Source organism: Neolamprologus brichardi, chromosome 10, assembly GCF_056152115.1.
Source record: "Neolamprologus brichardi isolate AB-2024 chromosome 10, ASM5615211v1, whole genome shotgun sequence".
NCBI classification, from domain to species: domain Eukaryota; kingdom Metazoa; phylum Chordata; class Actinopteri; order Cichliformes; family Cichlidae; genus Neolamprologus; species Neolamprologus brichardi.
The window spans coordinates 12,087,274-12,109,662 of NC_142113.1; the positions used below are offsets into that span (position 1 = coordinate 12,087,274).

General features: G+C 39.1%; 1 protein-coding gene and 2 pseudogenes across 1 annotated transcript in view; 2 read left to right on the forward strand and 1 right to left on the reverse strand.

The window, feature by feature from the left end:
• The first annotated feature begins 8,333 nt into the window (after positions 1 to 8,333).
• Positions 8,334 to 10,121, forward strand: LOC148100856 (uncharacterized; annotated as a pseudogene).
• Positions 10,122 to 12,076: 1,955 nt separating this feature from the next.
• LOC148100857 (uncharacterized) lies at positions 12,077 to 17,854 on the reverse strand (annotated as a pseudogene).
• Positions 17,855 to 20,391: 2,537 nt separating this feature from the next.
• LOC148100858 (uncharacterized) overlaps positions 20,392 to 22,389 on the forward strand; it is a 77,194-nt gene continuing 75,196 nt past the window's right edge. Inside the window, exon 1 of the mRNA XM_087846961.1 lies at positions 20,392 to 20,434. Coding sequence (XP_087703087.1) covers positions 20,392 to 20,434 — 43 coding nt within the window. The remainder of the gene's footprint in view (positions 20,435 to 22,389) is intronic.

The window sequence follows — 22,389 nt, forward strand, 5'->3', positions numbered from 1 at the left end:
CCTTCAATTCAATGTCCTACACCGATTACATATCTCCAAGGAAAAGTTAGCCAAGTTCTATCCAGGAGCTGACCCTCTGTGTAACAGATGTAAAGCAGAAACAGGTTCGCTCCTTCATACCTTTTGGACATGCCCTAACCTTCATAACTATTGGGTGTCTATATTTAACACTCTGTCAGAGATGTATAACGTTAAATATGATCCTTCTGCTCTAACGGCTATCTTTGGGGTGATACCTCAAGACATCACTTTGCCAAAATACTATTCGAATTCTATTGCCTTTGCTTCACTTATCGCAAGGCGCCTTATACTTTTAAGATGGAAGCAGGAAGCTCCTCCCACACATGAACAGTGGCTTGCAGAGGTCATGAGGTTTTTACATTTAGAAAAGATGAGATATACACTGGCAGGTTCAACCACCAAATTTCTTAAGGCATGGCAGCCATTCCTGATGTACATGGAAACATTTAAAATGACCACCTTATCATGACCGCATGCCATATCTCTATATCACTATCATAGTTAACTGTACACTGAATGTCCCTTATACATTTTATTTTTATATTTGTTTGTTGTTGTTTGTTTGTTGTTTTGTAGGGGTTTCTTTGGTTTGTTTATTTGTTTTCCTTCTCTATTTCTGTTATCTTTTGGGGTATTGTAAATACTGAACAGCAAACTACTGTATGTTCAATGTTTTATTATTAACATGCTGCTGTGACTCAAAATAAAATTTATATATATATATGTATATGTGTGTGTATATGTATGTGTGTGTATATATATATATATATGTGTGTGTGTGTGTGTGTGTGTGTGTGTGTGTGTGTGTGTGTGTGTGTGTGTGTGTGTGTGTGTGTGTGTGTGTGTGTATATGGTTTAACCTGATACGAAAATACAAACTACAAAAAGAGCTTGGATTAATTCGATGGATAGCCTATGATGAGGGTTTTACACCCGCTTCTATGGACCAAAGATTTAAAAGTGGATTCCTACTGGATTAACAGCGATGTGTACACTAATTAAAGATGGGAATTTTATGAGTTTCCAGGAGATTAAACAAAAATATGACCTAAGTAATCAAGATCACTACAGATATTTACAGATTAGGGACTTTTTTAATAAAGAAGTAATACATAGTGTAGATCTGGATAAAAATTCAATAATTAAAACCATAACTGAAGTTTACAAAGCAAAAAAAATTAGAGTAATCTCTACAATTTACGAGCATATAATGGAGGCAAGAGGGTGTACCACAACATATGTAAAACTGAAGTGGCAGAGAGAGTTGGGAGTGAACATATCTGATGAGGAATGGTCACAAACCTGGAAAATACAGCAGTCAACAACATCATCACGTGCCTGGAGACTGCACTGCTGGAAAAATGTAATTAGATTTTTTATAACACCCAAAATTAAGAACAAACATACCGCATTACCACAACCGTGTTGGAGGGGCTGTGGAGAGGTAAATGTGAATCATTCCCATGTGTTCTGGTTCTGTCCCAAGATTACAAAATTTTGGGAAGATATTCACTTAGATACAGCATAACCCAGAATTTTACCTATAACTAAGACTTGTACATTATTATATTTTGGTGTCATTACAGGAAATGTGATGAAAGAAGATAGATACATATTGAAAATTATGCTTGCTTCCTGTAAAAAGGCAATTACAAGAAAATGGAACAAGATAGACTCACCATCACAGGACGAATGGATCAAAATTATAGATGAAATACAAACCATGGAACAATCGACCTACAGAATAAGGACTCAGGAAGATCAATACCATAAAAAGTGGGAGAAATGAACTGAGTACATAAACCCAACAGGATAAAGACCAACACATTGATAACAAGAAATGATCAAACTGTAGAAACAAAGAGATCCAACATGTTTTTTTTGTTTGTCACTCTTGAGAAACAAAAAGAAGGGAGAGGCAATGTTATATTATTCCAAACGTGGCTTGACAAACTTGTGAATCCTGTGATGTGACATTCTAGAGGTGCCACAACCTCATCAATCATTTCTCACTTACGTCATTAGCCCTAATTCTGCTGAAATATATAAGGACAAAAGGTGTTTTGACAGGAACATAAGGTGAAAGATTTACCAAAGCAAAGAGGTGAACTGCACCATTTTAAAATAAAAAAAAAATGAAGAATCCAACATGATCCAACATGTTTTTTTTTTTTGTTTTTTTTTATCCTACTTGTTGTATCTATCTTTTTGTTGTTGTTGTTGTTTTGTTTTGTTGTATAGTGTTTAAAGAAAAACAATAAAAAGAAAGTTAAAAAAAAAAAAAAAAAAAGAACCTCTCCTGGTTTTAATGGCACTTTGGATTTCCTTACTTTCTGTTCCACTTCCAAACCCAAATAGATGCTGAGAAGCTGACACAGTAACATGGAAGAGGGAAAGAAGTTGGAAAGGACTACTACAAATAAACCTAATGCCTAACAATGAAAAATGTAAAATAAAACAATAATAATAATAAAGATAAAAGATGAAGTAACAAGTTTTTAGTTTTTTGTTTATTCCAAATGATCATCCAGATGTCTGTGACATGTGACGACAAACACCATGATGGAAGGCCTTAGTCATCACATGCTTAAACTCATCATATATTTTTGCATATGCTGAACAGGCAGTCAGACATGCTGTAACTGTGGGGTAGAAAACAGCATGAACACCATACGGCAGGGGTCTCAAACTCCAGTCCTCGAGGGCATGGAAAAGTTGCATGACACTGGCCCTTGAGGACTGGAGTTTGAGACCCCTGTCATATGGAATATGACAGGAGTGGTTGAACTGCATGAAGACTCTGAAGTTTCTCTTCTCTTCTGGCAGGACAGGAATGTGGCCTTGTCCTGTGAGCCACTGTAATGATGTACTTAGAGTAGAACTGGACTGTCACCGGCCTCAGGCTCTTCACCCTTTTCAAAGACAAAGCAGTCATTTAGATAAAATATTAGATATTGTTTACCTGTAAATGCACAAAGTAAATTTTGAAATGTAATTATTGTCAAGAGTGAACAAGCACTGATAGTGTAATCTACAGCTGTGGCCAAACGTTTAGAGAATGAGAAGTGTTGTTTGCTTATTTACAAAGTTTGCTGTTTCAGTGATAGTTGTATATCATATTATATCACTTCAAACAGAGGTGATCCAGTAATGCTGCACTAACGAATTAGACTAACTATTCACTTTAGCTAAAGTTATTAAGTTAGCTAAAGAGTTGGGATGCTGTGTAAGACATAAATAAAGCTAAAATACAAAGGTTTGGACACTGTTTTGCATGTTTCCCTACTGTAGGGGTCTCTGCAAGCATACAGAGGGGGTACTCTGAGAGGGTACAAGATGACAACTTTGGAATTCTACTAGAAACAGTCGATCATATTTGTTTGTCAAAGCTGAATTCAGGGCAAACTACGCTAAATTAGCGTTTTTAGCTAGCAGCTACAATAAGCATAAAAGTTACCTTACGGCTATCATTTGTTAACATGACGCTTGTTCTTATACATGTAATACATTTATTACCAACCTGAGAGTTTATCAGCTGATCATTCGACATGACGAATGACTTCTGAAGTCTTAATTCAGCTCAAAATGCTGTAGATTCCCGTCAGTAACACTTTCGGTCCGCTAGTAAACCGTAGTTCTATTAATCTGCGCTTGAACCGGAACCGGATGTAAGTTCCAAAAAACTGAATTTTGGAACTGAAATTGAATTGTAGAACTGAAACTGAATGGTGAGAAGTGAAACTGAAATTATTCGAGAGCTGAATTTTTAAAGGATAAAATGCAGTTTCAAAGCAAATCAATACATTTTCAAAATATAAAATTCAATTTCAATTTAGTGATGATCATTTTCAAACCATAAATTCAATTTCAAATTAGGCTAATTCAAATTCAGTTTTCAAAAGCATTTATTCAAGTTACAATTCAGATTCAATCTGAGCAATTCAAATTCAAATTTAACTTATTCAAATTCAGTTTCTGATGGCACAGATTTCTTCCCATAAAGAATCGATATTTCAGTATCAATCCACACACCACTACTGATATCTACTCTGTATGATATAAGGAGTTATGACATGGTATGATTTTCTCACCCAATAAAGGAATATTTAATGTATCAATCTACTCTTCATTCTATCAGAAACAGTTATCACAGCTCGTACATTTTCTCTTTACACATATGTAAGCATTGAGCCAAATTTAGTAATGCCAACATATTTGTCTCTTATATATAATACATCTATATATACACTGTCAAAGATACTTTAAGTGAAGAGTTAAGGCGATAGGAAATTTAAATAAATTTAACTTGAATCTTTACTGAAGCCCAGTGAATGACACAGAGTTCAAGCTCACTGCTGTAATAATTAATGATGATTAATATAATATTAGCCATATTATATTTACATTACCAAAGTGAGATTATGTTAGTCTCATGAACAACATTAGCTAATTGTTATTTACCAACTAATCTTAAGATGACTGTTCAGTATAGAAATGAAACCCAACAATCATGTTTTTCAGCCTCAGATACTCAACAAATCAAAGCTCATGTAAGAACAAACAAACAAATTAACAAAATTTCTCCTTAATTTCTGTCAAACAACGCTGTAGCTGCCGTCATAGGCAACTCTCGCATTTTTATAAGATATTTAAGGTTGAAACAATAAGTAGTTGAAATATTAATAAATAAGAAATAAATAGTAATTCATGTTTCATTGCATTCAGACTTATCTGTTTAAATGTGTTTTTTGTGCTAATTGTGCAAATAGATAGGAACTTTTTCTAAAGTTCCGTCTGTTGTTGCTAAGAGGGCATTTTTTTTGTCTGTCACAGAGCCACAAGGTTTGCACGTCTACAGAAAGTTATAAAAGAGTGCCTTTTTGGACCTCCCCATGATGTAAAGATGAACATTTTATTCCCTTTGAGTGAGGCCAATGAGGTAAATGTTTTATTTTGTTCCTTATCGTTGTATGTAAATACGCGAGTGTTGCGTGATACTCAAGTGCAATTACCGCAGTGTGAGGTGTAATGTGTACTTTATTGATCCTTTTCTTGGGATGTTTCGTTATATATAATGCTTAAGGACTTTATTAAGAATATTCATTTAAGTTTGTATTTCTTTTTAGTTCTGACTGCATTGTATCGGCTGTGGTTGGACATCATGTTAAGACATGTGGAAGAATCCTCCTGTCCGAAGTAAATGTCAGTTAAAACACAAAGAACAAGTTGAGCTTTATTAAGACTCGAGGGGAGTAACAGTCAGAACTCAGCCTGCTTCGTGCTGGAGGAGAGAGAATGAGAAAGAGGTCTGCCGCAGTGGAGCTGAGTCACAGCGGAGCAGAGTGGGAATGGAGCTGAGCCGACAGCGCGCTTGGTCACGTGGTTAATCTCCCATCTCTCTCAAGCATCAAAGAAACCCAAACACACACATAGGTATCCCATAAGGCAACCAGCGTCCAGTGGTGCAGCTTGGTTAAGCTACAAAGAAGTAACACGTTTATACAAGTTAAATGTGGAGAGTAGATTTCGTTAGCTCATCTTAAAGGGACTGAAAGGGACTGAAGCAATGAAAGGGGAAGTGTGGTGGTTTTGGAGTAAAGGTTTAAGTTCATGTTATTAGTTGTTTATGCTAATTAACTGTAATTAAGGTACATTTAAGTTGATTATAAGGGTTTTTTGCTTATTTTTAAGACTATTAGATATTTAAAGGTCACATTATAGTATTTTGTTTGACATTGAAGGTTATTTTCTGTTTTTACTACAAGTGAAGAGCAATTTATTATTTTGGTTTAAGTGATGGTGACATATATTTAAGTTGACTCTTTAAAGTAAAGCAATTTAAGTTCCTAGGTGCTTCATAAATACTATTCACATATTTGAGTTGACATAGGTGACTCGAGTGTAATGTAATACCCTTTACTGTCTGTGACATGGAGCAAGAAGGCTGTGACACTGAAGCTGTGGAGCAGAAAGAAGCTTTTGAAGAGCAAGAAAGTTTGCAAGAGCCATGCACTAGTAAAGCTGCAAGAGAATCTGTGGCAAGATCTGAAAACTGCTGTTCACAAATGCTGTCCATCTAATCTGACTGAGCTGGAGCTGTTTTGCAAAGAAGAATGGGCAAGGATTTCAGTCTCTAGATGTGCAAAGCTGGTAGAGACATACCCTAAAAGACTGGCAGCTGTAACTGCAGCAAAAGGTGGTTCTACAAAGTATTGAATCAGGGGGCTGAATAATTACGAACACCCCACTTTTCAGTTATTTATTTGTAAAAAATGTTTGGAATCATGTATGATTTTCGTTCCACTTCTCACGTGTACACAACTTTGTATTGGTCTTTCACGTAGAATTCCAATAAAATTGATTCATGTTTGTGGCTGTAATGTGACAAAATGTGGAAAAGTTCAAGGGGGCCGAATACTTTTGCAAGCCACTGTAGAGCGTGGTGATGCAGAAAGAGTTCCCTCTGTAGACCTGGACAAAAGCCCTGCCTGGTACATTCCACACCATGGAGTGTATCATCCACAAAAGCCTGGCAAAAAAAGAGTGGTGTTTGATAGTTCAGCAAAGTACAAAGGAGTGTCGTTGAACAACTACCTGCTTACAGGGCCAGAGATAACCAACTCTCTGGTTGGGGTCCTGTGCCGATTTCGGAAAGGTCCATTTGCAGTGATGTGCGACATTGAGCGTGCACGTACACCTGTTTGGAGCTGCTTTTTCCCCTGCCTGTGCGAACTTTGGTCTCAAGTATATTGGTGCACAAGGTCAAGGCAAGTTCAGTGAAGCTACCATAAGGTTCATTGAGCGAAATTTTTATGTGGACGATGGTCTTATCAGTTTCCACTCAGAAGAAGAGGCAATTTTTGGTAAAGTTTGGTAAAGTAAGCTAAGGAACTTTTCAGCACAGGAGGCTTGCGACTTCACAAGTTTGTTTCAAACAGTAAGCAAGTACTTAATTTGCTACCGAAAGAAGACTGTGCAGAAACAGTAAGAAAAGACTTGTCACTGGGCGAGCAACAAATTGAAAGAGCCCTAGGTGTCATGGTCCTGGGACCTTTTGACCCAGCGTTTTGTGTTTTCTTTAAGTGTGATTGTTGGTTCTGTTCTTCCTCTGTTTAGTGTTTACTCTGTTCTGCCCGTGTGTTCCTGTATCAAGTCCACGTTAATCACTCTCAGCTGTGTCCCCCACCTGTGTGTAATCTCCCTGTGTTCTCTGAGTGTTTTTAAGTCATGTCTTCTGTCTTAGTCGTTGCTGGTTCGTCTGTGTTGTTTACCTCACAGCGCTTTGAGTGCTCAGAAAGAGTAGAAAAGCGCTATATAAGAACCAGTCCATTTACCTCGGTCTCCCTGCGTCTCTCCATCCGTCCTCCCTGCATCTACGTTTCTGGTTTGTTTTGTTAGCTCTGCCCAGTTTAGGTTCCAGTTTCATGTTCCCGCGCCATTGCTGTTTGTATTTTCTTTTGTTAAATAAATACTCACCTGCACCAGAGCTGCCGCATTTTGGGTCCTATCTTCAACCCCACACGTCTGCCACACCAGACGTGACACTAGGTGCATCCACTTTCCAGAAGAGGAGTGTTGTCGATGTTAGCCTCTTTTTACGATCCACGTGGCTTTGTGGCACCTTTTGTTCTACTTGGGAAGCAGATACTACAGCAAATGTGTTGTGAGAAAGCAGATTGGGACAAACCACTCTCAAGCGATCTGAAGTCACGGTGGGAGTCCTGGTTGTTGGATCTAAAAAATCTAGCTTATGTCAAAATTGACAGATGTTACGTGCCAAGAGATTTTCAAACAGAGCTTCACTATTTCTCAAATGCAAGTGTTTTAGGGTATGGTGTTTGTACATACCTGAGAGCTGTCAGTGAAGCAGGACAAGTCCACTGCTCTCTAGTCTTTGCCAAGTCCAGAGTAGCACCCACGAAGGTTACTACGGTGCCAAGATTGGAGCTGTCTGCAGCAGTTGTAGCAGTGCGGATTAGTGACATGCTCAAAGCAGAGTTGGAGCTAGAAGATGCTCAAGAATTCTTCTAGACAGATTCTGTTACGGTTCTGGGTCGGTTCGACCCAGCATTTTGAGTTTATTATGTTTTGATTTATTTTTGAATGATCGTTTTGTTACTCTTGTGCTTTGTTGATTATTATTATTATTATTATTGGAATTATATGTGTCTGTTTATTCATGTTTCATGTTTATTCTGTATAAGGCTTTGGAGTTGACGTCACGCCGCAATGCATTGTGGGAGCGCGGCGCCATTTTCGGGGTCTACGAATCTAAACAAATTCACTGTGTTGGAACGACGACGACAAGAAACATGCTTAAAAGCAGCTCAAAAGAAAACAGACGGTATAGAGACCGATTGCGTCCAGAGGCGAAGCAGCGGTACTTGAAAAAAATAGAGTGCATTGCAAATCTGGACCCATATGAAATACGGCAGTGGAGTAAAGACCCAGACGACACACTACCCCGATATCTGTCCTACCCCGATATCTTCACGTATCTTGTTTGTGGAGTAAGCGCTTACACTGCGAATCAGTTTCGTAATTACAAGTCACTGGAGGCGCACATCCAATTTACAAATGGCTGGGTGCAAGATTTGGCTATTTTCAAGCCGCCAAACTCTGAGTACGTCGTCATTCATACCAAGGTAAGTCAGCTGGAGTGCATCGAGTGAAATAGCCATTTTCCACCCCCCACCATAATTAATGTTATACATTTATCATTGAACTGCTAAAATATCGTTATCATATTATGTGCCCATAATTGTAAAGTAGATGCAAATTAACACATTGATAATCGGGCAAATTATTAACACCAATTTGTGTCCTCCCTGTCTCATTTCATTTATTGTCTTTACATCAACCTTGTCCTTGTATGTTACAGGTACTGCACTCCCAAAGATTGAATGAACCTGCATTACGACCATGGGTAATTGTAAGCACCACGGGGAAGGCCGAAGCTGCACACTGCACCCGTATGGCCGAAGTTGCTGAGACCTGCACCCATGTCGCTGCACTTCTGTTTAAAGTGGAGGCAACAGTAAGGATCCGTGGCACAAAGACTGTCACGGATGAACCAGCCTACTGGGTTTTGCCGGGGAACAAAACCAAGATACAGCCAGAGGTTGGCCATAACATTGACTTTACATCTTCAGCAGCACAAAAAAAGACTCTTGATGAAAATATAAATGGACCGTCTGTGGTGAAAGGCAGAAGAAGCCGTCCTTCAAAAAGAAAGATTCCTTCTTCTACGTTTGAGGAGTTGTCACCAGTGTTAGACACACTTCAAAAACACAATAAAGCAGTGTGTTTGTGTGGATTGGAGAAATACTACACATCACACACTGTACAGTCATCCACATTACCACTGTCTCTGGCATGTTTGCACAACACAGGTGCACAGTCCGTTGGCCTTACCGAGCTACAACTGCACTGTGTAAAGTACATAAAGTTACTGAAGAACAGGCAGAAGCTATTGAGGTACGCACAAGACTGCAACACAAGAGCCCAGAATGGTATGTGTGGCGTGCTGGAAGAATCACAGCTTCAATGATGCACGCTGTGCTACCACTGTAGAAAAACCCACCATTACTGTGGTTAATTGTGTTTGCTACCCTGTTAACTCTGTAATGTGCAAACAACTTGGGGACTGGAGCATGAACAGGACGCTCGACACGCCTACACCCAGAAAATGTCAGCATGTCACAAAAAACCTACAGGTCCGTATGTGTGGTTTTCTTGTTAACACGGCTTTTCCTGAAGTAGGAGCATCTCCTGACAGACTAACCACGTGTGAATGTTGTGGGAAGGGGTGCCCGGAAATTAAATGTCCATTTAAATACCGATGTGACAGCATTCGGCAAGCATTGGATGCACATGACAAAGACTTCTGCCTCGAGTTGACAGCAAATGGACTTAACTTGAAGTAGACACATCACTTTTACTCACAAGTGCAAACACAGGTCTTTGTGGCCAACGCAAAGCACTATGACCTCGTGGTATGGACACAAAAAGACATGGCAGTTGTACTAAGTGAAATGCAGCCCCGAGTGGTCACAACGTTTTTCCTTCTGGTGTCCAGTTTTTTGTCAGAAGTGCATTGAAATATGTATAACTTGATTTCAAACCTGCAGCACTTACCATGTAACAATTGTCAAAGTGTAAAATAAAGAGTACAATGCAGTTATTTGTTGTTATCTTGCTTTTATTATAACGTCATTTTAGTGAAACAAAGAGTTCAAAGTGATGATAAACTGTCGATTATAGTATACAGGTACAGAAATGGTTACATAACGTAATGTCAGTGTGTTCATACAGTTACACATAAAAAAAAAAAGGTTTTCCTAGTACTACATCTTCAGAGACATACTGAGAGTTATATATATATAACTCTCAGTGTATATACAGTGGGGCAAAAAAGTATTTAGTCAGCCACCGATTGTGCAAGTTCCCCCACTTAAAATGATGACAGAGGTCAGTAATTTGCACTAGAGGTACACTTCAGATGTGAGAGACAGAATGTGAAAAAAAAATCCATGAATTCACATGGTAGGATTTGTAAAGAATTTATTCGTAAATCAGGGTGGAAAATAAGTATTTGGTCACCTCAAACAAGGAAAATCCCTGGCTCTCACAGACCTGTAACGTCTTCTGTAAGAAGCTTTTCTGTCCCCCACTCGTTACCTGTATGAATGGCACCTGTTTGACCTCATCATCTGTATAAAAGACACCTGTCCACAGCCTCAACCAGTCAGACTCCAAACTCCGCCATGGCCAAGACCAAAGAGTTTTCGAAGGACACCAGGAAAAGAATTGTAGACCTGCACCAGACTGGGAAGAGTGAATCTACAATAGGCTAGCAGCTTGGTGTGAAAAAATCAACTGTGGGAGCAATCATCAGAAAATGGAAGACATACAAGACCACTGATAATCTCCCTCGATCTGGGGCTCCACGCAAGATCTCATCCCGTGGGGTCAAAATGATCATGAGAACGGTGAGCAAAGATCCCAGAACCACACGGGGGGACCTGGTGAATGACCTGCAGAGAGCTGGGACCAAAGTAACAAAGGTCACCATCAGTAACACACTACAACGGCAGGGAATCAAATCCCGCAGTGCCAGACGTGTTCCGCTGCTGAAGCCAGTGCATGTCCAGGCCCGTCTGAAGTTTGCCAGAGAGCACATGGATGATACAGCAGAGGATTGGGAGAATGTCATGTGGTCAGATGAAACCAAAGTAGAACTTTTTGGTATAAACTCAACTCGTCGTGTTTGGAGGAAGAAGAATACTGAGTTGCATCCCAAGAACACCATACCTACTGTGAAGCATGGGGGTGGAAACATCATGCTATGGGGCTGTTTTCTGCCAAGGGGACAGGACGACTGATCCGTGTTAAGGGCAGAATGAATGGGGCCAAGTATCGTGAGATTTTGAGCCAAAACCTCCTTCCATCAGTGAGAACTTTGAAGATGAAACGAGGCTGGGTCTTCCAACATGACAATGATCCAAAACACACCGCCCGGGCAACAAAGGAGTGGCTCCGTAAGAAGCATTTGAAAGTCCTGGAGTGGCCTAGCCAGTCTCCAGACCTCAACCCCATAGAAAATCTGTGGCAGGAGTTGAAAGTCCGTGTTGCTCGGCGACAGCCCCAAAACATCACTGCTCTTGAGAAGATCTGCATGGAGGAATGGGCCAAAATACCAGCTACTGTGTGTGCAAACCTGGTAAAGACCTATAGTAAACGTTTGACCTCTGTCATTGCCAACAAAGGTTATGTGACAAAGTATTGAGTTGTATTTTTGTTATTGACCAAATACTTATTTTCCACCCTGATTTCCGAATAAATTCTTTACAAATCCTACCATGTGAATTCATGGATTTTTTTTTTCACATTCTGTCTCTCACAGTTGAAGTGTACCTCTGGTGCAAATTACTGACCTCTGTCATCATTTTAAGTGGGGGAACTTGCACAATCGGTGGCTGACTAAATACTTTTTTGCCCCACTGTATATATATATATATATATATATATATACATACACACACACAATTACTAATTAACAAGTACAAGTCTCATGTGTGCCTGGTTTCACTACCACACTGGGGCACATGTTAACCAAAACGCAACACACCCTCACAATTTTATCAAGAAAGGTAACGTCTTCACCCTCACATGGAAGAAGAGAACGGATTGGCATGGTGGTATGTAGCATTTTGAACTTGTTGCGCAAACTGCCAATTACTCGCTCGACATGGATTCTTAGGTGTGCAATGGCTCGTGTATTTTCTATGTCCTTGGCATCTAGCTGACAGAAGCCCCTTGTAGATGCTGGGATCTTAACCTCCGCACACATCATTCCCACCACATCTCTGATGTCAAAGCCTCTGTCAGCCAAAACTACGTCCCCTGGTAACAGCTTGTTAAGTATGGCACATTGCTCTTTGATGTGTTTATCTGATGCACGGCCCCCCCACCCCTTAGAAATGAATGAAATTGCACCTTGTGGAGTAATCCCGATCAGATATTTCATGGTGTGTGTACCATTGTAGTGTGAGTACATTTGAGCACGAGCCTTTAAATTAGATGGTCATTCTGTACGAATTTCAAAACAGTCTACAATGATGGCTACCCGATTTCCAAAAGTGTCCGTAAATTGTGGAGGCATTGTTGCTTGCAAACAGTGCCTCTCTGGCCAGTGTACAAGTACTCCAAAGCGAGCATTCAAAACGTCAATTGTATCAGCAAAGATAGAAGAAAGAGTTTTGTGGGAGACATTGAATAGATAACTAAGATGCTGAACAGGAAGATCAAGTCTAATTCGCATAAGTGTGAGTAAAAGCATTTCGAAATGCGACAGTTTCTTTGATGCTGGTAGGAAAGCTTTTACATTCTCGAGCACGGACATAAAAATAGCAAAACAAGTAAAACCAGTGTAATATTTCACTTTTTCCGTGTCACCCTTTAAAAAGTTTTCATTCAGCTCTGTCTTGTCCAACTTTGATTTAAGCTTTCTGTTCTCCTCCAGCAGCCGGTTTATTTCTGCTCTGCTCTGTACACAGTGCACACAATCATATGTCAGTCTTTGATCTTCTGTCTGTTTCTCTCTGATATCACTGTTTTCTGCATCTGCACCCGTTACCTCTGCTTCTACTTGTCCAACACAAATTTGGCCCTCAGCCAAAAAAACAAGATTGTTATGGTGTTGCTCTTCTGTGGTGTCCATCTCTGGCTGCTCTTCTGTGGAAACTCCTGCTGAGGCTTCACCTTCACACTCTGCTGCTCCATTGTGAAAGCCTGTCCAATAAAAAGAGTGCAAATACACAAGGGAATTTTTAAGTGGTTTATACATTAAGGCCGTATGAATACTCAAAAATGTTTGTGTTAATTGACTAAGATCAACTTTTAAAATAAGAGATTGTGGTTGGGGGTGCGGTTGTTGTTTACCTCCTACTAGTGCTTTTTTTTGTTGCCGTTGTGTTCGCCTCCTGTGACAGTCCGAATGTGATGTTCAGATTTCGGAGTGCCCCATGTGTAGCGTTGGTACCCAGTCTGGATTTGTTTGATCCATTTCATAGGCAGGCTTCCCTACAGTTGTGCGAAAGAATTAGCGAATCTTTACATAGCACATATGTCTGCAAAGTCACTCCATTCGATGTTTGATCGCAATTTCTATAACTTCCGAGACCACCAACGATAATATTATTCAGCTATAAAGTGTGATATGAACATATTTAGAACTTACCGGAATGAAAATGTCTTGAGCACACCAACTGATATCTGGAAATGTAACAGAACTTGATATCAGCTCATCTCACGGCTGCTATCCAGGCTAGACGCCTTCATTTGGTAATATCCGATACATAAGCTCCTTCATGTTGCTTCCAGGTTGGGAAAGCATAAAAAGACAACCCAAACTTATTCCCGTGCCGGTTGTAAGATCGAACATTGCAGCCGACCACACAGCAAGTATGAACCATGGCTATGCTTTCGCTCCTTTTTCACTTAGACCCCCAAAATGGCAGATCAGGCCAAAATCCTTTCCATGCCCACTCCCGTGACATCATGCTCCAAAGCCCTATACAAAACAACAGAACATGAACACACAAAGCCAGGGGTAAAAGAAAAAAGTAACAATTATAAGAATACACGCAAAAATTCACATACATATATTGTTTTGAGAGCCTTTTTGTTGGTGGAGTCTGATATTGATTGTATGTACAATTCCCTATCCTTAAAAAAATGACAGAAATATGGTGTTTTGTTAGTAAACTTACATTTATGGATAAAGAATTTAGCTAAAAGTATTAATAAATTTATCATATAAAAACATTTATCATTCTTCTTGGGGAACTTAAAGAAACAGAATAAAACATTTTCCCATCGTAAAGAAAACTCCCTTAAAATATGGACAATAACAAACCTGCTAAATTCCTTCCAGAATCTCTGTGTAGAAGAACAGTACCAAAAAAGATGTGTCACAGTTTCTGGATGATCCCCACAGAAAGTACAATTAGTATTTATGTCCCTTTTAAATTTTACCATATAGTGATTGGCTGGATAACATTTTATGTGGAATTTTAAATGAGACTTCTTTCACCTTATTTACAATCAAATATTTATGGAGGATCATCCAGACTGTCTTCCACTTGATATCTGGAACATATTGGTTCCAATAAGATATTATATATGGGAGAGAGACGATATCTTCTTGGAATAAACTACGTATTCTCTTATTGCTGTTACCAAGTTCTTGTGAAAAGCAGATTTTTCCTATTGGTGACTCAGTTGGATCAGGGAGAGTGACTGAGGTAGATATTGAGCTGTCAGTGTTTTTATATAACATTAAAGTCCCTGAGGGTATGGCACCAAGCACCATTGAGAATTCCTGAACACTGATTGGAAAATTATATAGTGCAATAAAGTCGTTGTAAGTAAGTAGTTGTCCCTCTTTATTAACCAGCTGAGCCACCATTAGGATACCATGTTGGACCCAAGTTTCCAGGAAAAGTGATTTATTTTTATATAAAATATCTCTGTCGTTCCAGATAAGGTATTTGTGTGGTGAGAAGTTGTGTTTATAAACGAGGGTCCATGCTAAGAGGACTTGCTTATGGAAGGATGAAAGTTTTACAGGGAGTTTCTCAACATTGTAATCACAATTTAAAATAAAATTAAAGCCACCAAAACGAGAGAAATATGATATGGTATAAAGTTCCAGATAGAGGTAGGATTTTTAAGAAAATGTTTAGCCCAATTAATTTTGAAAGTGTTATTTAAAGTAGAAAAGTCTAAGACGTTAAGCCCACCTGATTCGTACTTATTCATCAAAACAGTTTTTCTAATATAATGCGTACGGTTTTTCCATATAAAATTAAAGAGCATACGGTCAATCTCTTTACTAATTTTCTTATCCAGATGTAAAGAGAGAGCAGCATATGTTAGTCGGGATATCCCTTCAGCTTTAGTAATTAACACTCTACCTTTCAACGATAAGTCCCTTTGCAGCCACTGGTTGAACTTTTTTAGGGTTTTCTTTATAATTGGAGTGAAGTTTGAAGAGCATCTTGATTTTTGGTTTTTGGATATTAACAGTCCCAAGTATGTGACTTCTTGTTCAACAGAAATATTACAGATAGTATTTGCAGGGCAGTCTTTAATTGCTAGTAACTCACACTTAGATTTAGGCATAAACCAGAGGCTTCAGAGAAATCACTAATCACACTAAGGGCTGGAGGGATTTGGTTTGCATTTTTCAAGAAGAGTGTGGTGTCATCGGCTAACTGGCTGATGACAAGCTCCTTATCAGCTATGGTGATTCCTTGTACAACACTGTTTGAAATATTAGTTGCAAGAATTTGTGTACAAAGTAAAAATAAATATGGTGAAATAGGACATCCTTGGCGAATACCACGTTTCAGGTCAAATCTCGGGGTGGAGCTGTTAATCATTTTAATAGAACTATTGCCATTTGTATATAAGGTTTTGACAGCTTTTGACCAAAAGTCAATACATGATTGCCTGGATCCTGTCTTATTGCTCCAAGTAAAGAGTCTATCATCTGGAAATTTTTCTCTCCAAATATCCACAACATTAAATTTTCCCATAAAATTTTTTAAGTTTGCACTGTATGAAGACTGCTGCCTTGGAGGCCACCTATCAACCGTATTGTCTAAAGTGATATTAAAGTCTCCACCAATTAAGAGGACTGAATTTGGGTATTTGGAGAGCCAGAAATTAATTCTTTCTTCTAAGGAGTCAAGTAATTTATCATTTTCAGTTTTGTTATTGTAACCATATGTATTTACTGCAATGAAAGTACTGTTATTGTGTCTGATTATTGAGCAGAGGTAGTGTCCTAAGGTGTCACAGTCTGAGTGTAATACATCCCCAGAAAAATAATTTTTAAGCGTGGCAACTCCAGCAGAACGCTCAGAGCCATGGGACAACCAGACTTCATTACCCCATTGTGATTTCCAAAAATTTGTATCAGCAGGTGTGGAATGACTCTCTTGGAAAAAGCAAAAATCTGTTTGAAATTGTTTGGCAAACAAAAACAAAGCTTTGCGTTTACAGGTTTGTCTTAAACCCCTGGTATTAAGAGAAACAAATGAAAAAGACAAAGTTATTAGAAAAAAGAAAGAGAAAAAGTAAGTTCTAAACTTCTACAGCTAAGAATATATCTATAGAATAAGGGGACCGGGTGCTGCACAATTTAGGTAGTAGAACAGTAAAAACCCTGAGTGACTAAGCTTATAAAAATATAGTATTTAACTATCTGCTATGGTTTAAATATAGCTTTTTATAGATAAACACACTCTTCAACACAAAATAAAACTTTAACCTGAGGGTGAAAATATCAAGTTCACCATGTAAACAAGCTTACAGAAATGTCATTTCGGAGACTGAATAAGCGTCTCTATGAAGGAGGGAAAACTTCTGATGAATCCTCGGCCTCCCACGAAATAAGCTGGCTTACCCTCCTTACGGGCTTTGTCTATCATCGGCCACAGTTTGTCACAACGTTCTCTGTCCTCCCTGGACAGATCTTCAGCGAACCTCAAATGATTGTCCTGCAGGTAGGAGGATGTTTTGGCTGCTTTCCATACAGCATCTCTGTAGATTCGGGAGGTGAACTGCACGATGATGCCTCTAGGTCTGGTGCTACCTTGTCGCTTGGCTCCGAGTCGGTGTACGGTGTCGATGACGTCAGGCAGCCTATGATTTTGTTCTGGCAGAACAGACTGGCATATCTCAATCACCTTTCCCCTTACGTCTTCTTTCTCAGCCTCCTTGCCTCCATGTAGTGTGAGATTCCACCTCCTGGAATATCTTTCCAACTCAGATATTCTCTGTTGGCAGTTGTCCACTCGACCTTCCTTTTTAGTTATTTTTTTTTTAGGTCACAAACTTTCCCCTTCATATCTTTCATTTCCGCGCACACAAAATCAATTGTCTTTTTGAGACCCTCAATCTGGAGCGTATTCTCTTTCACCATGTTCAAGTTCTCTCTCACCATGCTCTCAATGTTATCAGACCTGGTGTTTATGAGTGCCGACAGACGAGGAATTATCTGATTTACATCAACTGGGTCAGAGCTGCTGCATTCGTACATCACCTTCTTCGGAGCTGGTGATTTAAGAGGTGTAACAGGGAGAGGTGGGAACTCATCAATTTCTTCTTCGGCTAACGTGAGTGCCACCGTAGTAGCTGCGTAGTTATGGAAGCTATCCATTAGCACGTTGCTGGGCGTAGCACTTTCCTCATTAGCATTCTCAGGCGCTATCTTAGACTTGGAACTTTCCAGTCCCCTTTTTGCTCCTTTCTGATTCAGCATTCTGCTGCTTCTTGCCCTATGATTGCTGTATCTTCTCTTGTTTAGTGAATTGTTAGTGTTAGCAGCATAAAGTTGAGGTTTTACCGTTGTTCATGAACTTTCTGTGCAGAACACGGTAGAGAGCGTCTACTCACTCCGCCATCTTGGCACAGCGTCGGAGATGTCTGCTACCCACCAGCTCAATAGCTAGTCGGGAGCTCGAGGGTCACTGAAGCCGCCGAGAACGGCACAACTCCCGGTACATCATTTTCAGATCACCGCGGACTTTTGCTACTCAGGTTAAACGTAATATATAAGTCACTTAGACAACCTAAAAATGTTATTGTTGGGCTTTTTTCAGTGTTTTATTTGTTTGTGAGTCAATCGGTTTGGCTGAGATTAAAGTTATTAGATTAGATAAAATAAAACTTTATTAATCCCCCTGGTGGGTTCCTCCTTGGTTTTTACACAGCTGAATAAACATCAAAAGGAAAACTGATTAAACAGAAATATGAGACGGTCGAGAATTTACGCCAGCGTCCTGTTATATTGTAGATAGCAAGGAGCAGACGGCCGAGTTTATTAAACTCCACCGAGACAGCGGTGACGCTAATCAGAAGGCTAGACCGTCCAATTTCCCCAGCTGACCATGGTGGGTCAGTTTAACTCTAATGCTTAGCCATATTCAGGCTAGGTCCTCAGGAAAAGACACAGGTAAAACAAATGAATTTCTTCCTTTAAAAAAATATTAAATAAGCCACTATCTATAATTTATTGTCTGACTGACACAATTTCCAAAGAAGAGGTGTGACCTATACATTCCTAAGGTGTTGGTGTTGCAACAGTTCATCGCTGTTTTGTAGACTGCATTTGTTCTTAAAGAACTATGGTGAAAAAACTATGCTATTTGTATGATGCCCCTCTCCCTCGATCACATTTGCACTACAAAGCTTGTTCAACATGTTTCAAACCAAATTTTCTCTTAACCTGAAGGCGTGATGGAGAGGCATTTGCTGAAAATTCTGGTTTGACAAACTCACCCTCAAATATCAAATCTAATTACACTTCTCTTCTAAAATGTTTTCTCTCAAAAGCAGAATTTAAAAGAGGAACTGGAGATGATGAAAGTTCAACAAAAGATTCACAGTTTTTTTAGATGAGGAATTGTTGCTATGTTTTATGAAGGTAATGCTAAAGCTGCAGCCAGCTTAATGACTCAATAAGTAAGCTGCGAGGTAAGTTGTTGTTATGATGGAGAAAATACATAAATAGCATGTTAAGCCGGACCAATATTCTTGAACTCTTGTTCTTGTTTCTTTGTTTGTTTATTCTTATTTTGAACTCTTCGGCAGAACTGTAATTTGAAAGTATGAGAAAGCATTTACATATGAATACATCACCACTTTTAAAACAAATTGTTCTAACAAAGTAGTAAAAGCACTTTTAGAATGTTAATATAAAGTACTTCCTACTGATACATGTCATGTTTCAATTATGAGATATTATAATTTCATATTCAATTATTTTTGATTTAATGAGTTTGCAATCACTTGGAAAAGTATCAGGAAATTTAGCTGTGATTCTGAGCTACAGTATATCACTATAAAGTTGTCGTGTCGTGTGGTAAATAACTCGAGAGGCTCACACTCTGTAAAGACGTCCCTTTACTTTGATCATACATCTCTTTCATTTCTTACAACTTCTTCTCACCATACTAGAATTCTGTATTTGGCTGTCATTATATCTTTGAGTCACTCTTGAGAAACAAGAAGAAGGGAGAGGCAATGTTATATTAAGCCAAGAAATGTGGCTTGACAAACTTGTGAATCCTGTGACGTGACATTCTAGAGGTGCCACAACCTCATCAATCATTTCTCACTTACGTCATTAGCCCTAATTCTGCTGAAATATATAAGGACGAAAGGTGTTTTGACAGGAACATAAGGTGAAAGATTTACCAAAGCAAAGAGGTGAACTGCACCATTTTAAAATAAAAAAAATTGAAGACATCTACAGATTAAAAAATAAAAAAAACAGGAATTAAAACATTTCCATTTGATTCCAGTTTTGGTAAGTACAATGGAACATATTTTCTGTACTGTAAATCTAATTTTTTTTTGTATTATGACTTATAAAACTAATGCTGTTTGTACCAATATGATTTTTTAAATAGTAATGATTTATCATTTCATTTTAAAGGAACCTATAAGCAGAATAAATAGAGGGGGGGGGGGGGGGGGGGGGGGCAATGAATGTTCTTCGTGTAAAACAAAGGGGGGCCCAGCAAAAAAAATTTGGGAACCACTGAGTTAATACAACAGACATGACACAGGAAGCAAGGGAACACTCAGGGAAGAATTTGGCTCTAAAGAGAGAACAAGGTTACATATTCTAAGAGAATGATTACATGAAATAATATACAGTTACAAAACCCTGGGCCCTCATATAAGAATTAAATAAACAACACAAGTCCAGAAACTCAAGTTCAGAGTAAAAACAACCAGACTATAAAACAAACCTTGATATATGTTTCTTTTACAGATTTAACTTGTTGAACAATGGGTGTTGCACTGATGATATCAGTTTCCTTGCTTCTAGCAGGTAAGCTAAGCGATGCTAAACTTACTGTTGATGCAAAACCAATAAACTGTTGTAGCACTGGAAAGTATAATCTCAAGAATAATTGCTATAGAGAATATGCAGACTGTATTAAAGTTGTGTGTCATAGTAGTTTAATGGTTAAGCATTTCTTTATTTTGAGTGCAGTAACTAAATCTAGTTGAGTTGTACCTAGTAATGCAAGGTGGAGCCAAATTTCCCAATTTCTTTTAATACCTACAAGTTGTGGGTTCAGTGAACACTCTGAGTGCATGTCTGGCAAATGTTTTTCTTAAAAGAACCCCACAATTTCTCTCTGATTCTTCCCCTCTTGACTTAGCATTTGGTTATCCTCACAGTATATGGAATAGCACACTTGCACCATTCCATTTAAAATCATTCAGTTCTGAAAAAGGTCCTCAAAACATTAAGGCACATGATTGAGGCTAGATTTGTGACACTTAGCAATATCATTAAAAAATGACTGTATTAAAAAAATATTCACAGAGAAGGAATAAAAGGTAAAGGTTGCCATATATCAAAATGTGGCTAACGGTGATACCTTTATTTCCCATAATTAATTTTGGCAAAACATTTATACAGCATGGTCATAAGTTTACCTAGGCTGCACCGTTAAAGTTTCACTACTTGAACTATGTCATATCTCATGACATTGCTTGTTATAGAAAAAATGTGCTAAACAAAAATTATATTTCACTAGCTTGACCCACGTTCTCATTTTAGGCTTGAGAGCATTTTTAGTAGATAAAGGTGAATGGCTTAAACATGAATTGAGGTGTGGTTTGGGGAAGGGCTTGAAGAAGACTGGTGGCAGCTCCCGGGCCTGGGAAATCCCCATGTACTAATGAGAAGTGAAGAAGTGAAAAAGTGAAAGAACTGAAAAAGGGCAAGGAGGGTGGGGCGCAAAAACAAGAACGAACAGCTTGTAGGACAGGGGAATCATATCTACAGATAAGAACGAGAAGGGATGTGTCTGGAGGCGTGGTCCTGCTCCTAAATTCAGATCATTTAAACTCAAATTAACTTCAGACATTGACACTTGTCGTGAGTAATAAATGTAAAAATTCTAAATGCCTTTCATGTTCCACTATTCTAAACTTTATTCTTTACCTATGAAACTGAGACAAACTGCTGTGTCCTGTGTATATTGAGGTAATAGTTATAGAATGAAAGTATATTGTTGTACAGTTCATTTAATATACAGAACTAAATTCTTATTCTTTAGCTATTCTATCAACAACCACAACTGCAGCTCCAACAACCACAACAACCGCACAAACATCCACAACAGCCGCACCAACAACCACAACACCCGCACCAACATCCACAACTGCAGCTCCAACAACCACAACAGCCGCTCCAACAACCACAACTGCTGTTCCAACAACAAAAACTGCCGCACCAACGTCCACAACAGCCACACCAAAAACCACAACAGCCGCACCAACAAAAACGACTGCAGCGCCAACAACCACGACTGCAACTCCAACAACCACAACACCCGCACCAACAACCACAACAAACGCACCAACAACCACGACTGAAGCTCCAACAACCACTACAGCCGCACCAACAACCACAACTGGAGCTCCAACAACCACAACAGCCGCTCCAACAACCACAACTGCAGCTCCACCAACCACAACAGCCGCACCAAAAACCACAACTGCTGCTCCAACAACAACAACAAGCGCTCAAACAACAACGACTGCAGCTCCAACAACCACAACTGCAGCTCCAACAACCACAACTGCCGCACCAAAAACCACAACACCCGCACCAACATCCAAGACAGCCGCACCAACAACAACGACTGCAGCGCCAAAATCCACAACAAGCGCACCAACAACCACGACTGCAGCTCCAACAACCACTACAGCCGCACCAACAACCACAACTGGAGCTCCAACAACCACAACAGCCGCTCCAATAACCAC